Source organism: Bactrocera oleae, chromosome 2 (assembly GCF_042242935.1).
Source record: "Bactrocera oleae isolate idBacOlea1 chromosome 2, idBacOlea1, whole genome shotgun sequence".
NCBI lineage: Eukaryota > Metazoa > Arthropoda > Insecta > Diptera > Tephritidae > Bactrocera > Bactrocera oleae.
Window position 1 is genome coordinate 54,423,514 of NC_091536.1, and position 17,152 is coordinate 54,440,665.

General features: G+C 39.6%; 1 protein-coding gene across 9 annotated transcripts in view; it reads right to left on the minus strand.

Annotated features, from left to right (window-relative positions):
• The window catches only part of LOC106623874 (E3 ubiquitin-protein ligase RNF181 homolog), an 84,396-nt gene that overhangs the window by 18,991 nt on the left and 48,253 nt on the right, over positions 1 to 17,152 (minus strand). Inside the window, exon 1 of one of the 9 annotated variants that reach the window (XM_036357885.2) lies at positions 10,919 to 10,946. The exons of the other annotated variants lie outside the window; for them this stretch is intronic. Coding sequence (XP_036213778.1) covers positions 10,919 to 10,931 — 13 coding nt within the window. The 5' untranslated portion in view covers positions 10,932 to 10,946. Of the gene's footprint in view, positions 1 to 10,918; positions 10,947 to 17,152 lie in introns of those variants that run through there. 9 annotated transcript variants of the gene reach the window in all.

The window sequence follows — 17,152 nt, forward strand, 5'->3', positions numbered from 1 at the left end:
TAAAAAATAAATAATTTAAAAGTCACCAGTCCAGAGAATAGTATTTTTTATCAGTAAAACCCATTTGATAGATATTACTCATCGAATTAACATCCTATGACAACACTGGCCTTGAATCCACTCTCTGTGCGCTCGAGGCTATTCAATGAGTGTTTGGATTTATTATCAATTACTTCTTCGGTCTTACTCTACAGGCCACTCATTCCAACAAACGAATCGAAGCACCGTTCTTCTCTTGCGGTCTAGAGCTATACAACTAGAACGACAAGAGGTCCAAAAAATTTAGATGGAAATTGACGCAACTTTGTCTAAAAAAAGTGAGACCTCGATCGACCAGCTTTCATGAAACTGAGGTTGAATCATCTTGTCTATGTCATACCTTCAGTAAACCGGGAGAATTGAGTGGAAGCGATATAAGCCTCCTCAGTTAATATAATAAATATTCGATACGTCATCGATTTATGAGGGTTTCTTGACCGCATAAACTCTCGCATACATCCTAGATAGATTAATTGAGCTAATATAATAACTAAAAATTACACTACAATGACTACAACACTACACTGTTATTCGCTTGGCGCTTAGCGCAGCGCGTCACAATTCAAATACACGAGCGCTCAAACGAAAATCACACAAGCGCAGCGCCGAGTAGATTTACACAAACTAAACGCATACATACCAAACTATGTACATGGATATGACAAATGAACGAATGAACTGCAATGCCAAACGCTCGACTAGATGAATGAACTGCCAAACCGTGCGGACGGATTTTTATTGTAATCATGTGTGGACTCCGCGTCTCTTACAAATACAAAAACAAAAAAAACTCCAAAGCGATACGTACAAATTTTCCTTGGTTTTTATTAATTCTTTTCTGAAAGTACGTAAGCATGACGCGCGTAAAGGGGTACAGGTGCAGCACCTGTTGGGTTGGTGCCCAGTGTGTTATACCTCACTAGCCCTTCTACCGCAATCTTTGTTATTATTGTTGTATTAATCGTTTGTTGTTTGTATTTCTGGCTTGTTTGGATATATGTATGTATGTACCGTTGTTTTAGCAATAAATAGCGGTTTATTTAGAGCTTTAGCAAGTTCCTTGAAACGGTGGATGGCGCGGCCGAAAAAGTTGCAATATTTATTCAAATTTAATTCATATATAGTATACATATGTATATATGTATACATATGTAAATTTCAAATGCCTTGCTCAACACTAGGCAAGACACAACCCCAAAAACGGAAAGAAATAGAATTTCTAGCAAATAAAAACGCTAAATAATCACTCATTGCTAGGGAATGCCGTTTGATAAAGTATTTATCTGGATTTTGTTTTTGTTTTATTCAAAATTTTGAAGGTTATGAAGAAAAGTAATCAGTGATTAGAAATGCCAATCAAGATTTAGCAAGTGACAGAATTTTAAAGCAGTGAATGTGTTGGCAATGTTGTTTAAAAATTTCTAATCTTGGTAATAATTTTTGATGGCATAAGCAGAGTAAAAAGCTCAAATTTATGGCGCATAGAAAACACTTAAAATTGGATTAGTGACTTCAGTTATGTATGTAGTTCCATAGTTTGAATTTGGTATTAAAATTTGAAAATGATTTATACACACATGTTACATGAACTTTACTTATGTCTATAAAAGACGACATTAAGCATTTTTGTCCAATTTGCGAGTGAAGTCATACTCCATAATAAGTACGCTTAGAGAAAAAGACAAAACGAATTAAATACATGAAATTAAAAAAAAAAATTATTTAGATGTGGTTTGCAATAAAAATTTTTTTAGAAAACAAAATTTTGCAAATAAAAATTAGATGGCGTAATTTATTTTTTGAAATAGAATTTCCTCCACTTTTGGTTACTAACTACAGTTTTCATTGAATTAAAACTGTGAAATAAAATCATTATAAACAAGTAAGGAAGGGCTAAGTTCGGATGTAACCAAACATTTTATAATCTCGCAAAGTCAAATGGTATACTCGTTTTAAATTTCTTGGTAGGTCTTGTCGCCTTGTTCTATGTTCCCCGATATTTTCGGTAAAAAGTTAACTATAGGCACTGGGGTCCACATATTCAGTACCTAGGGGCTTGAACAGTTTTGGTTCCATTTAGATAATTTTTGGTCACAAGATCTTTAAACGCATTATTCACGTAAAGTTTTACGCCGATATAATCATTGTTGCTTGATTTGCATAGTGGAGAGTGAAATAATCAGATGAAATTTAAAATGATATATGGGAAATAGGCGTAGTTGTAATCCGATTTTGCCCATTTTCGTACTTCAACATAGAAATATGAGAAGAATATTATGTAGCGAACTTGGTTGAAATCGGTTAAGCAGATCCCAAGATATGGGTTTTCACCTAAAAGTGGGCGGCGCCACGATTACTATCTAATTTTGAACGGGGTTCCTATAAAATCATCTTATACCATCCCAGAGATAATATTTAATGTCTCTGGCGTGTTTAGTGCTTGATTTACCGCGCCTTTAGTAGTTTTTAACAGTACCGTTATATGGATAGTGGGCGGGTTTGTCACCCGATTTCACCCACTTTCACACCGTCGATAGAGATGCTAAAACATTTGTTCCCAGTGAATTTTGTTATTATAGCTTTTTGGTTTAGAAGATATGCATATTACACTTATTAGGGTGAGAGACCACGCCCATTAAAAAAAAATTTAAACTGCTCTAATCTATATTAAATAAGAGTCTTGCATCTTGTTGTGGAGCTTAGTTATGGCAATTTATTTATTTTTTGATTAATGGCGTTTTGTGGGCATGGCAGTGGTCCGATTACGCCCATCTGCAACAACAACCGTCTTACGGTATCAAGAAACATGTGTACCAATAAAAAATGTTCTCATAATGATATCTAAATTTTTACTCAGGTTACAGCTTGCACAGACGGACGGACAGACAGTCACCCGGATTTCAACTCGTCTCGTCATCCTGATCATTTATATATACATAACCCTATATCTAACTGGATTAGTTTTAGGTGATACAAACAACCGTTAGGTGAACAAAACTATTATACTCTGTAGCAACAAGTTGCAAGAGTATAAAAAGAAACAAGTAAAGAAGGGCTAAGTTCACCCGATTTCACCCATTTTCACACTGTAGGTAGAGGTGCTAAAAACATTTGCTTCCAATGAATTTTGTTATTATAGCTTCAGCAGTTTAAAAAATTTTAACTACAGATGCCCGTTGATCTATTATAATCAAAAAAATAGTTTCCCCAAATTTCAATTATATATCTCACATATTGACCGATATATTCGGTAAAAAGTCAGGCATAGGCTCTGGGGTCCCCATTTCCGGTATCTGGGGCTTGAATAGTTATGGTCCGATTTCGACAGTTTTTAGATGGCATACCTTAAAGGAAAGATTATTGCAAATTTTTATCCCGATATATTATTTAGTGCTTGATTTGTAAACTGAAAAGTCAAAAAATCAGATTGAATTTATATATATAAATATTTAGTTGTTATATGGGGAGTAGGCGTGGTTACTGTCCATTTTCGCACTGTAACATGGGAATGTTAAAATAATCCCATGTACAAAATTTCGTTGAAATTGGTCTAATAGTTCCGGAGATATGTGATTTCACCTAAATGTGAGCGGTGCCACACCCATTGTCCAATTTTGGCACCTCCTTATATAAAGCCCTTTTGTGTCATCTCGGAGATTTATCGCAGTTTTAGTTTAGTGCCCCGCTCTATTGCGATTAGTTGTCCAAATTACGGTTTTGTATCATAATTTGCGGCTTAGTGATAGCAATTTATAGATTTTCGATTAACGGCGTTTTGTGAGCGTGTGCAGTGGTCCGATTACGCCCGTCTATGAACTCATCCTCACTTTCTTTGCTCAAAGAACACGTGCACCAAGTTTCATTAAGATATATCAATTTTTACTCAAGTTATCGCCTGCACGGACGGCCAAACGGACGGACCATAATCATAACCATATAAGTATGTATAAAACACGATTATTTTTAGATGATACAAACAACCGTCAGGTGAACAAAACTATTGTACTCAGTAGCTACATGTTGCAATAGTTTAAAATATTGGGTACGAATTCAACATTCATCATTTGAAGAAACCAAACCAATTACAATGAAATTTGGTATCTTATAAACTTCTGTACATACAATTGTAGGTCGTAAACTCACATAGTTTCAGTACCACATTTTGCTTCGCGTCGGAAATATTGATTGTAAAATAAACCATTCATTAAAATAGCACTCACATATTTCCGGGATTAGATTGTAGTATATCCAATATTATAGGTTTACTTAATTTTCTACGACATCAAACTTTTGACCGATAAATAAGCCATAAATAGTAGGTAGGTAGTAGTTAATTTCGTCATAGGTAGTTTTAATTTCGTATATTATGTATAGGGGGGCTAGGGTTATTATTGTCCCGAATTTATTCATTTTAGGGTCAAGGACATACTGTTATTAGATCGAAACGATCTCTTAATTTCTCTAAAAAGTTAGCCATAGGTACTGAGAAAGTGAGAGAATCAGGTGGAATTTAAAATTGTGATAAAATGGAAATAAAACGTGCTTGTATTTCGATTTCGCAGCTTTTCACAACATAACATAAAATAGTCAAAATAATGTAAGGCACAAATTTGGGTTGAAATTGGTCAAGTAGTTCCTGAGATATAGGATTTTATCTAAATGTGGACGGTGTCACACCCATTGTCCAATTTTGACAACGGCTTCTATGAAGCTTTTCCGTGTCATGTAGAATGTAAAATTTAATGATTTTAACGTACTTATTTAGTGAGTTATCGTAGTTTTAGTATTGTAGTTTTCAACTTAACCGTTAAGTTGAGAGTGGTCGTGGTTTTCATTTAATTTCATCAATTTTCCCAACGTTTATAAAAAAGGTAGAAAGATTTATTTTCAGCAAGTTTAGTTTAAATAGCTTTAGTAATTTGTGAGTTATGCACATTAAACCTATTAGAGGGCAGAGCCATGCCCATTTTAAAGGAATTTTTAACAACAGATGCCCATTCATACTCCGATGCCCTGCACGAAATAACGTATTTGTATCTTATTTTATGGCTTAGTTATGGGACTTTATAAGTTTTCAATTAACGGCATTTTGTGAGCTGGCAATTGTCCGATTCCGTCCAAATGCTTTGACATACAAATTTAAACTGTATCCATTTTAAAATTTTTTTTCAGGATTATATGATGAATATAGCACTAAAACAAACGATTTTATGTTTCTATGTTTCTCAGGTTATCGAAAAACTTGTACAATTATTTCCCTTGAAATAACATACTCGTTCAATTATTGCTAAAATATACCCAAGGTATTAATTATTAAGATACAGCATTACTTTTTAAACATAAAAATTATTATGGGTTCAGGTAATAAAATAAAAGTTAATCAATAATTGTGATCTGTGAACTTTCCTTATAGAAGTTCGGTTCCCCGATAACTCGTCCGGCGCCTTCCATTCAGCACTCTGGCGTTTCGTTTTGGGATCATATTGAAAACACCACGTTTCGTCACCAGTCACAATCTTGTATTGGCCATGAACTTGTTTTATGAAATGAAACATTTCGGTAAAAGTTTAACCAATTTTAAAACATTGTTGGCTCGAAGCTCATTTTCGCACCGATGGCAAAAACATACTGACACTTAAAACTCAATAACTTCACTTCCAATAGATAAAATGTCATGAAATTTTTACTGAAAGTCGATATAGGATAACAGATTCTAACGCACTAGTCGACATATAGATGGCACCACTAGAGTTTACTTTGTTACTTTTTTACTGTTTACTTTGGAACGCACCTTGTATGTTCAATACACGAGCTTGCATACTTCCGCAAATGTTGGATATTTTCGTATGCCTCATCGGAATTTCTAAACCACAAAAAATATTGCGTGTTGATGAATGGAGGGGATGAGAAACATACGTGGAATGTGCAAACACATACCGACGTTGTTGTTCGCAGAAGATTTTAGAAAATAAAGACATACTCTCTTCGTTCTAAGCAAATTTTAGAGGAAGCCTAAACATGTTTGTATGTATTGGGTGTATGCATTAATTTGTGCGGTTTTTTTCGAAAATTAAAACTTTATTGTGAAAAATTTGTTACAAATTTATTGTTCAAAGTATTGCCCATCGGAAGCTGCGATGTTTGCCCATCTTTCTGGCAGTTGGCCGGGCTTCACATACGAACTCTTGCGTTTTGGGTTATCATAATGAATCCATTTTTCATCGCCAGTGACAATCCGATGCGAAAATGCCTTTTTTTTTTGGTGGTGTTGAAACAACATTTCCGACATGCAGAATCGACGTTCGACGTCTCTTGGCTTTAATTCATAAGGCACCCAATTTCCAAGCTTCTGGATGAATCCTAATGATTTTAATCGTCTGGAAACGGTTGCTTGAATTTTTTTGGCTGTCCGGGTCGTTCTCCGTCGTCTAAGTCGAAATTGCCACTTTTAAACCGAGCAAACCACCTTTGGCACGTTCGTTCGGCTAAAGCATGGTTACCATAAAAGTCCAGTAAATTACGATGGCTTTCGGTAGCACTTTTCTTCATGTTAAAGTAATGAAGAAGAACTCCCTGCAAAAACACTTTATCTGGTACAAATTTCGACATTTTTAAATGAATGTAACAAATTGTTGTTCACGCTAAAACATATGACATCTACTGAAAACGACGCGAAATGACAGTACCTTTGAAATGAATATAGCCACAGATAAACACGACGCGAAATAATACTAGTAGAGCCCTCTCTTAGAAAACCGCACGAAATAATGCATACACCCAATATGAACATAAAGTTGGTCAAAATTACTTTGTAAATTACGATAAAGTTGTATCATTAAAAATAACTTGTGTGTTAATATAGTTCACAGCATGACATTTGTTTGACAAACTTTATAAAAAAAAACTGAATATTAAATGACAACAAATTCATTCAGTTCAACTAGAGATATTTTGATGCTCAGATACTGATATTTCCTAGCTTAGCTTGGTAAACCTGAGCATCTGATCGATTAATCTAATGGTAATTGGCCTCTGCTGGAAGAGAAACAACCCATTCCGGATCACCAGTTTGGCTTTACAAAGCTTCATGGACCGTGGCTCTCCAAGACCAGAGACCACGTGAAAATTAAGAGAACCCAGCTCAGGGTAAGGGTATAACAGCTGTACTGGCTCCTAAGATAAAGATCCCGCCTCAGTCTAAAGAACAAGCTACTCATATGTAGTATTAGTCATACTACTGGTCGTATGGAATTCAATCTTGGGCGGCTTAGTTGAATCAAATTTAAAAGTTATTCAAGCATAATAAAGTTCTTCGCATTATAGTGCACCTTTTTATGTTAGAAATGACGTCATCCATCGAGACCTATAAATGCCCACTGTTGAAGAAAATATAGAAGAATTTAGTAGTCGTTACCTCTTTTGATTGGATAACCATGATAACGTACATACGATCCAACTGCTGGATTATAGTCAACAATGTAGGAGACAAATTGATCTTACTTGCATTTATGTAAAATATTTTTCATTGTATTTCAACATTAACATATTGGTTTTGTTAGAAAATTTAGTTATTGTCATTTTAATAATAAGACTGATTCGAAATCTACGCAAATACGTACATATATATTACGAATTTACGATAAACTCGTAAAATAAAATAAAATAAATCAAATATTCTTATATCAGCAACGTCATAAAAAAATATCTGTATAATACCATAAAAAGTTTCGATATATATATATCCGAATCGATACACCAATATTTGAAAAATCCAGATAAAACCAATATGGATATCAGAATAATTGTAAAAGAATAATATACGTACAGGTTGGTTGAAAAGTTTATGCGCTCGAAATGAAAAAAATACTACGAAATATATTTTTATTTATTCAATATAATCTCACTTAACTTCAAAACACTTATTCCAATGATCATCCAATAATTTTATGCTATCACTATAATGACTTTCCGGAAGCTCTGGAAAATACCCGTCTACGGCTGTAATAGCTTTTTAATTCGACGAAAAACGCTTTCCACGAAGGAATTGATTTAGGTTTCTGAAAAGGTAGTAGTCGCAGGGAACCAAATCCGGTGAATACGGTGGATGCTCAAGCAATTAGTACTTTAATTCATTGAATTTGGTGAAAAACAAAACAAGTGGAAAATAATATCCGGAAATTGCAAAAAAAAATATTCTATAGCTCCCCCTTAAAAGCGCTTTGTAATTTAAACCTTTATGAAATTGATATATTTTTACGAAAGTCGAACAGTAGATATCTCATAGGAGAATCGAAAATGTTGCTTGTATGCAAAATAGCTGTCGGAAAACTGGTTAAACATGAGATATATACCAATTGGATAGTGGCGAATCAAAATAACAACTGGTATATTCTTAATAGAAAAGTATAATAATTTTTTTTATAAAATAGCAAGCTGTTATACCACTTCAATGAGGCAACCACATACTCCTTTTAATTGATTTCAGCTTACCATCTTCCATGCTGCTTTGACATGTAAATGTCTTGCATAGTTTGCTGAACTCAACCATAGCTAGTAAAAAAAAAGTGGCGAAAAGATGACGGTGGTGAGTAACTAGTTCATTTCACTGCGGTGTATACCATACATTCCACTCATCTCCACATGAAAACTCGGTAAATACCGGCGTTTCCGATCTCTGCGTGACAACACATTTTCACTGTAAATTATATTATATTATTTCTATCACACAAATCAAAGCTTCATTGTTTTACTATGCGAAAATTCGCACAATATTATAGATACAGTGGGACGATTTTAAAAGAAATATGTATACTGTTTTTCTCAACTATGCAAACAACATAGAAACCGCAGAAAATAAGCAAAAACTGTTGATGAATGTATTGAAAAATAAATAAAAAAATAAAAAATTTAAAACAAATGAAAAGAGAAAAGATAAAATAAAAACATTTTTTTCTTCATGCAAACCGCAAAAAAGAAACCTTCAAGTGCGCGGTCATAAAACTGAATGCTGTTGACGCGTTCGCCATTCAAAATGACGTCTGACTACCAGCGCGTTTACCGCAAACCAAGCAACGCGTCAAGGTAAAATTATTGCAAAATAAGCGGAGTGTGAGCAAAAATAAATATGTTTCCGCTGCGATTCTTGGTATGGTTTTTGTTTGCTTTTTCTTTACTCGAAATAATAACAAATTGCCAAAATCGGCAAACTAATCGTTGTAGTTGTAGCGATATCTTCAAGAACAATCTGAAAAAAGAAGGGATTTGGATGTGCGAAAGTTGTTGCTAAGTAATGAAATATTTAGTGCAACACAATATTGATGCGGCTATCAATAGCTCATTCAACATGAAACTACGGCTACGGGTGTGTTATGTACACGTCCATTCGATAGCAAGCTCCAAATTTTTTGTTCCTTCAAGTTCTAATTAAACCGGAAGCGTTCGCAATGATGTAAAAATTTACTCAGATCTTGAATCGAAAAACCATGGTTAGATGACCAGGCATCAATATATTAAGCAGGCAGGTGTTTCTTTAACGTTTACGTGAATAAATATCGCAGCTGATAGATAATTGATTCCTTAGATACAAGTATAACAATTTCAGCGAAGTAAGTGTTTATACTTTGAAGTTTCGATATTTTGAAAACAAATATATAAAAATGATATCGTGTTTTAACTAAACACGATTTTTAGGGGGAAAAATGCCGCTAATATCAAAAACTGGATTGATGATCCGTAAGTGGTTGGCTAAGTTTCGTACGGTCCTTATGAGCACCAAAGACGACGAAAGCAGTGGACAACCGTTCCCACGGCAGTCGGGTCTTATGTAAAAGATTTGTGCAAATTGATTGCTGGCGGAGCTCGCTTTTGATCTAACCACCGTGTCACAAATCAATGAAAATTATGTACAAATTATTTCAAATCTGATCTTCTTTCAGATTTTTGCTACAGTGACATCTTCTTGTCCTCAATTCTTAAGAGAAGGCTAACAAATAAGAAATTTAGCTACAAAGAAGAGATTATATTCGAGAATGAGGTCTACTTTGAAGTAAAAGGAAAATAGTTTGACCCAAATGGTATCGAAAAATTGGAAGATTGTTATAATCGGCCTAGCCGTCTATAGCTTTGAATTATAAAATTCAATTTTACCAAAAAGTACTTTTTTTTGAACGATACGAACTTTTCAGCCCATCTGTTACTGTATTTAAAACCGTCTCCAGGACTTTAAGGAACGATAAAAGCGCTATCTGTCAATTAAACCTTGCGTTTGTTCTTTACGTACAACCAATTAAAATTTGTAAATACTTAATATGGCAATACATAGGTACATACAGCCACGTATGTACATATGTATATGTAAACAAATTTATGGGCGTAAATTTAGACAAATTCTCCGTCAGCACTTTGTCATAAAAGAAGTATGCTTGAATGCATATTTTTCAAAAGCGTTTACATTTAACAGCTAAATAACGGCTGTTATTAGACCCACACAGATGCTTTACGAAATCGCCTCTCCACACGCCTTCCCAAACGACCACTGTTTTTTTTTTTTTTGTTTGCTTAACATTTTTCTATGCCTCCGATGAATGACGTTCATTAACGTGTAGTATTCGATTTCATTTTGACACGCTTCAATATAAAATCAAAACAAAGACCCAAAACGGCAGAACATATACAACGATCAATGAAATATATATGTAATTGAATTGGAATGCAGAACAATAGAGGCTCCGAGCACTATATTCTGGCTTCAAGTCGCGGGAATCCCCAAAAGTGGCAAAAGTCAAAAGCTAGATAAAAAGCAGATTTAATAAGAGTGTAGATCACCTTAAAAAGAATACATAATACTTCTGAAAATATGTCTAGGAAGAATAATGCTTACTAATTAAAGCCATTGTTATATTTTTTTGGAAACTATAAGTCCACAGATACCATCAAAAATTGAGATAGTAGTTGCTGGGAAAAAAAATATTAATTAGGTTCCTTCGAAACACAATTTCGTAACTTGCCTGCAACTATAACAAGGATCCAGAGTCCGCTAACAACCGTATTTCCTTTATATTAAAAATAACATTTAATGGGATGCCGTCTGTCAACTTCACTATATCGATACCCCTATTACTGTTTTCAACTCCACTCAGTTGAATTAAAGCTAAAGCACTTAAACTTCAAATCAACCAAACTTTTTTTTGTATTACGAACTACAACTAATTTCAGTTGAAGTTTGATTGATGTTGCGAACCTTAAAAAGTGTTAATTTGACAGATAATGAAGCAGTTAAAAATTATTATAAGAACAAGTAAGGAAGGGCTAAGTTCGATGAAGACCGAACATTTTATACTCTCGCAAAGTCAAATGGTATACTCGTTTCTTTGTGGATCTTGCCGCCTTGTTCTACGTTAACCGATATTTTCGGTAAAAAGTCAACTATAGGCACTGGGGTCCACATATTCAGTACCTAGGGGCTTGAACAGTTTTGGTTCGATTTAGACAATTTTGGTCACAAGGTCGCATACTTTAAACGCATTATTCACGCAAAGTTTTACCAGGATACAATCATTGTTGCTTGATTTGCATAGTGAAAAGTAAAAGAACCAGATGGAATTTAAAATGGTGTTTTATGGGAAATAGGCGTGGTTTTAATACGATTTTGCCCACTATAACATAGAAATATGAGAAGAATATTATGTAGCGAACTTGGTTGAAATCGGTTAAGCAGATCGCAAGATATAGGTTATCACCTAAAAGTTGGCGGTACCACGCCCACTGTCTAATTTGGACCGTGATTCCTACAAAGTCATCTCATGCCATCCTAGAGATAAAATATAATATGTCTTTGGCGTGTTTAGTACTTGATTTATCGCGCTTTTAGTAAAGAAACAATCGTTATGTGAGCAAAACTATTATACTCTGTAGCAACATGTTGCGAGAGTTTAAAAAGAGTTTTGAAATTTAGTCTTTAGTTGGTTGAAAAAGAAATTAAATATGAAAATCTTAAGCGAAAGTCAAATTTGGTTCTACATGCAACTCTCAAAGTTCTTGTTATTACAGAGGATACAAATCACACCAGAGACGAGGTATCATGTTTCAAAAGAATGCTAAGAAGCGGGAAGCGGTAGAGAGGCTCAATGCTTCAGTGGGTAAATCAGTCTATAATCAAATTTGGTCAAATACAGTTTATCGTCCAACAAATATCATTCACTGCTTAGAGGAGCCGTCTTGAAAAATGTGATTCTGAAAATTGATCCAGTAATCAGCATTTTATAATAAAATGTCAATGTAAATATGTATTGGTTTATATTTTAAAATACATGTTTAATAAGGAATGATAGAATTAAATTTGATTCCTTTTTTCTTAATCCAGTAATAAATTGTCAAAATTAAGTATTTTCTCTTCGAATCTATACTGGTTTAACCTTATAAGGGTGGGATGTAGAGCAGGTTCGCCTCCGCGTGGTGCATCCTGGGTAACGCCAAATGACCTGCGGCCTTTACGGCCTTGAAACTCCTGATCTGACCTTTGCTTGACCTGGACATAGCTTTGACAACTAGATGGATTCGGTTGAACCCTGGGCTGGTGGTCTTGGTATTCTGTCACCTGAGTATGCAGGGGTGATACCCTGCTGAAATGGCTGATGGGCTAATGCCAAGGTCGCCTCCGTCCCGTTAAAACCATGGCAGGCCTCGGAGTACGTTCCCCTCCCGTCATCATTAAGTTGGTGTGGTAGGTGTTTGTTGAGATGATTCTTTGCGCTGGTCGGCTCTGAACGCATTGCCCCATAAGGGCGTGCGTCAACCCTCGCCTTGGCCTCGTAACTGAGACAACCTTGGGACCATAAAAGGCGACTACCTTTCCGGGAGACGGATAGCGGCTCTGAGTGGGGACCCAACAAAACAAAATAAAGAGAAATACAAACATAAACACTAAGGACGAGGGAGGAAGCGGGTCGAAACCGACCTCCGCTGTAGTGGACGGTTCCCTGGGGGGGACACTCTCACCGAAGGGGACGAAATCGTCCCCGGCTAAAGGTGAGAAAGGTAATTCAGGGGGTGCCTGGCTTACCGTCACGGGGGGCGGTAAGGTAGGGGGAGTCGGCAGGAGTCTGCCGACAGCAACCCGGGGCAGGGCGGAAGTGCGAGGCGGAATCGCCAGCACTAGCAGAGGAACCTCTGCTAAGTTCATGGGCGTCACGGGGTCCTCGGCGAGCGCTAGGGGCCCGGCGGGGAAGCGAGTGACTGCAGCTAAAAATCTGAAGTCTGATCGTCGACTGGCTGCCAAGATTTTGGAGCGCTACGGTGGCAAGCAGGCTGACCAGAAATCTGACCAGCATGCTAGCACACTGGAGTGGGCCAAAAAGGTGCTGAGCGACGTGGGCGACGGTAAAGTGGGGCCGAGCGGGCCCCAAACCTCAATAAAGCGGCAAAGATCGCAGGAGGGGGAATCCTCCCTCGGCAAAAAGCCTCGGGTCGGACCCGCACCTATGTTTAGCGAAATCGCTAAACTCGCAAGCTCAGTGGAGCTTGGGGTGTACGACGGAAGCAGAGGAGATGGAGCCATCTCCCATGACGAGTGGAAGCGGGTAGCGGCTGCTATCTCCGCTGTTTTCATGAAGGTGGTCAGGGGAAGCCCTGGACCACCCCCTAGATGTGAAAGCGCTGGGTGGAACCTCGGCCTTCACAAACTCATTAGGTGTGCCGACGAGCGGTCGGCTCTCCTTTACAAGGAGGCGGTAGCCAAGGGGAGGTGTGGAAAGGAGCAAGGCTCGAGGCGGTGGCCAAATCGGATCTCCCGATGCGGCCTCGGGCTCGGGTCTGGCTTCCGGCCGAACCTTCCACCCCGGCCGAAATTGAAGAGATGTTGCGGTACTGCAACCCATCTCTCCCCACCCAAGACTGGAGGGTGATCAGGCTGGAGAGGACCGAGGCACCATATCGGCAAGCGCTGATACTCCTGAACAAGGAGTCCCTCGCTCCTCTCAGTGTCACAAAGGGGGCCATAAGCTATGGCTTCGAGAGAGTCGTTCTCAAGACGCTCCCAACAGAAGCCAGGGCGGATGGCCCGCTGCCTCCTGCGGGGGTGGAAGAGAGTGGGAAGGTTCCCCTCTCGAAAATGGACGTCGACCCTGTCCTCTCGGACGCGGTGAGCACGGGGGGCGGATCGTCAAGTGATGGCGGATCCGTCTTCAGTCTCGAGCATCTGTTCGAGGAGGCTGGCGTCGACGATATGGACGATGGTGCGGAACTCGCACTGCTGGAGAGGAGTTTGGAGGATGAAGATCCTCCAAATTAACCTCCAGCACTCAAAGGCGGCCTCCGCCGATTTAGTGCTTCGTCTAGGAAGGGACGAAGCCGACGTTGTCCTTATCCAGGAACCGTGGCTGAGTAGCTATGGGATATCTGGACTAAGGACAAATAGCCATAAGCTCCTGGCGGCAAGCAGCACAGGTAGAACCAGAGCCTGCCTGTTGGTCAGAAATGAACTTAACGTTTTTCTTTTACCTAATTTTAGCAACGAGGACGTCGTCACCGCTAGGCTGGAGGACAGTGCTAGGGAAATCTGGCTTGTCTTAGCCTCCATGCCGCACGACGACGAGGTGGAACCACCTCCGAACTTGCTGAGGATGGCTCTGGCAGAGGCCAGACGCAAAGGAGCCGCGGTTATTATAGGCTCGGATGCCAACTCAAGGCACACCGTCTGGGGGAGCTCGGACACAAACGCAAGAGGTGAGTCACTTTTTGATTTTATTGTGATGTTGACCTTTTTATCTGTAATAGGGGAAACTGCCCTACTTTTGTGACAGCTAGCAGGACGGAAGTCCTTGATGTCACGGTAGCCTCTAGGGAAATTGCTCCCTTGATCTCGAAATGGAGAGTTCTAGACGACCACTCCTTTTCTGATCATAAATATATTGGGTTTAGCTTGGACGCCTCGCGCCCGAAGCATAGAACCTATAGAAACTTCAGGAATACCAATTGGGTCCTGTATTGCAGGAAGCTTCGATCAGCTCTCCCAACCGCGCCTGACAGGGATTCGATCCTATCTGCGGACGCGATTGAGGAGCTCGTCGAGGTTTTCAGCTCTGTTAGCAGATCTGCTCTTGAAAGCTCCTGTCCTCTGAAAACTCAGAAAAGTAGAGGGAAACCCCCTTGGTGGACTTCGGAGCTAACGGAGATCAGATCTTCGAGTAGACGACTCTTCAATAAAGCCCGTAAAAGTGGCTCTAGCGACGACTGGGCGTTGTACAAGGCCGGATTGGCCATTTACAAGTCCGACTTGAAGAAAGCGAAGAGGGCTTCGTGGAAAGCCTTCTGCGACAGTGTAGAGGGCTGTCACGAGTCCTCAAGGTTTAGACGCATTCTTGCGAAAAATCCTACTCCTGTGGGGTATCTAAGAAATGCAGATAGCGGGTGGACTACGAGTAGCATGGAGTCGCTGAAGTTACTCCTAGATGCTCATTTTCCACGAAATCGCTTTGCTGAAGAAATGCCACTGGGGGAGCTTCAGGAAGGCTGTACAGCCTTCTTGGACCTTCTGAATGAGCGTCATCTTACCTGGGCACTGAAATCTTTTAAGCCCTTCAAGTCCCCGGGTCCTGATGGCATCATACCGGCGCAACTACAGAGAACGGTTAAGGTGTCATGCAGCTGGCTGGCCCCTATCTACGCGAACTGTGTTAGATTGGGCCATGTCCCGAAGGCCTGGAGACAGGTTAAGGTTGCATTCGGCCGGTAAAAGCTCTCATGTCGGTGCAAAAGATTTCAGACCCATCAGCCTATCCTCGTTTTTGTTAAAAACGCTGGAGAGACTTATGGATCTGTACATCAGGTGCAGAATACCGAGGGGTAAACTGTTACGAGCGCAGCATGCCTACATCAAGGGCAGGTCGGTCGACACTGCCTTGCACGATGTAGTGTCATGGCTGGAGACAGCGCTTTTGCAAAAGGAATTTGCAGTGGGCACCTTTCTCGACATCGAGGGGGCCTTCAATAACGTTCGGCCAGAGGCAGTGGTCAGAGCCCTCGAAAAGTTTGAAGTGGAATCAAACCTCAAACACCTCATTTTCAGTCTTCTCTGCGACAGAACTGTCGTAGCGGAGTGGGGTAGTGCTAAGTCAACCAGAAAGGTAAATAGGGGAACTCCGCAAGGAGGAGTACTCTCCCCTCTGCTCTGGATCTTGGTTGTAAACGACCTACTTATAGAACTCGAGGAGCAAGGCTGTCGAGTGATTGCCTATGCTGATGATGTGGTTCTTATGGTTAAAGGTAAATTCCTGAATACCGTCTATGAGCTCACCGAAGGGTACCTAAACGTGGTATCCAACTGGGCAAACAGAAGCGGCCTAGCCGTCAACCCAAGTAAAACCGAAATGGTTTTATACACTAAGAGGTATAAGATCCCAAATGTGCCTCTCCCCTCCTTCGGGGGTTCACGTCGTCAACCTGTTGATAAGGTGAAATACCTAGGGCTCATCCTGGATAGAAAGCTTTCTTGGAGGCCGAACATCGAGGAGAGAGTCAAGAAGGCATCAGGGGAGCTATAGGGAAAAGGTGGGGACTCTCACCAAAGGTGGTGTTCTGGCTCTACGAAACCGTAGTCAAGCCAATACTGTTCTATAGTGTGTTCGTCTGGTGGAAGGCGCTCAAAAAGACTACCCTGGCTAAAAAGCTTGAGCGAGTTCAAAGAGCGGCGCTCATCGGAATCTCCGGTGCACTGCGAACAACACCAACGATAGCTCTCAACGCTATATTAAATATAGCACCCGTGGACATTGCCGGCAGGTGCATTGCTGCGAGGTGTGCTATTAGGCTCAGAGAAGCTGGGCTTGTGAAGAGGTCCGAACAAGGGCACGCCGCAATTCTCTCCTCCTTCACCTGCATTCCTGAAAATTTGGATCACTGCGTCACGGAGGCCTCTCGAGGCGGCTTTTTCTCTGCTCATATCCCGACGAGGGAGATCCGTCAATCTTTGCTTCAGGCTACCGGACCAGTGTAGCGTTTTTCAGGCGGAAGTGGCCGCGATCAAGGTGGCGGTAGAAGAACTGTTACGTAGTGTAGCTTCGTTTAGAGAGGTCAGCATTCACTCCGACAGCAGAGCGGCAATACAAGCCCTGAGTGC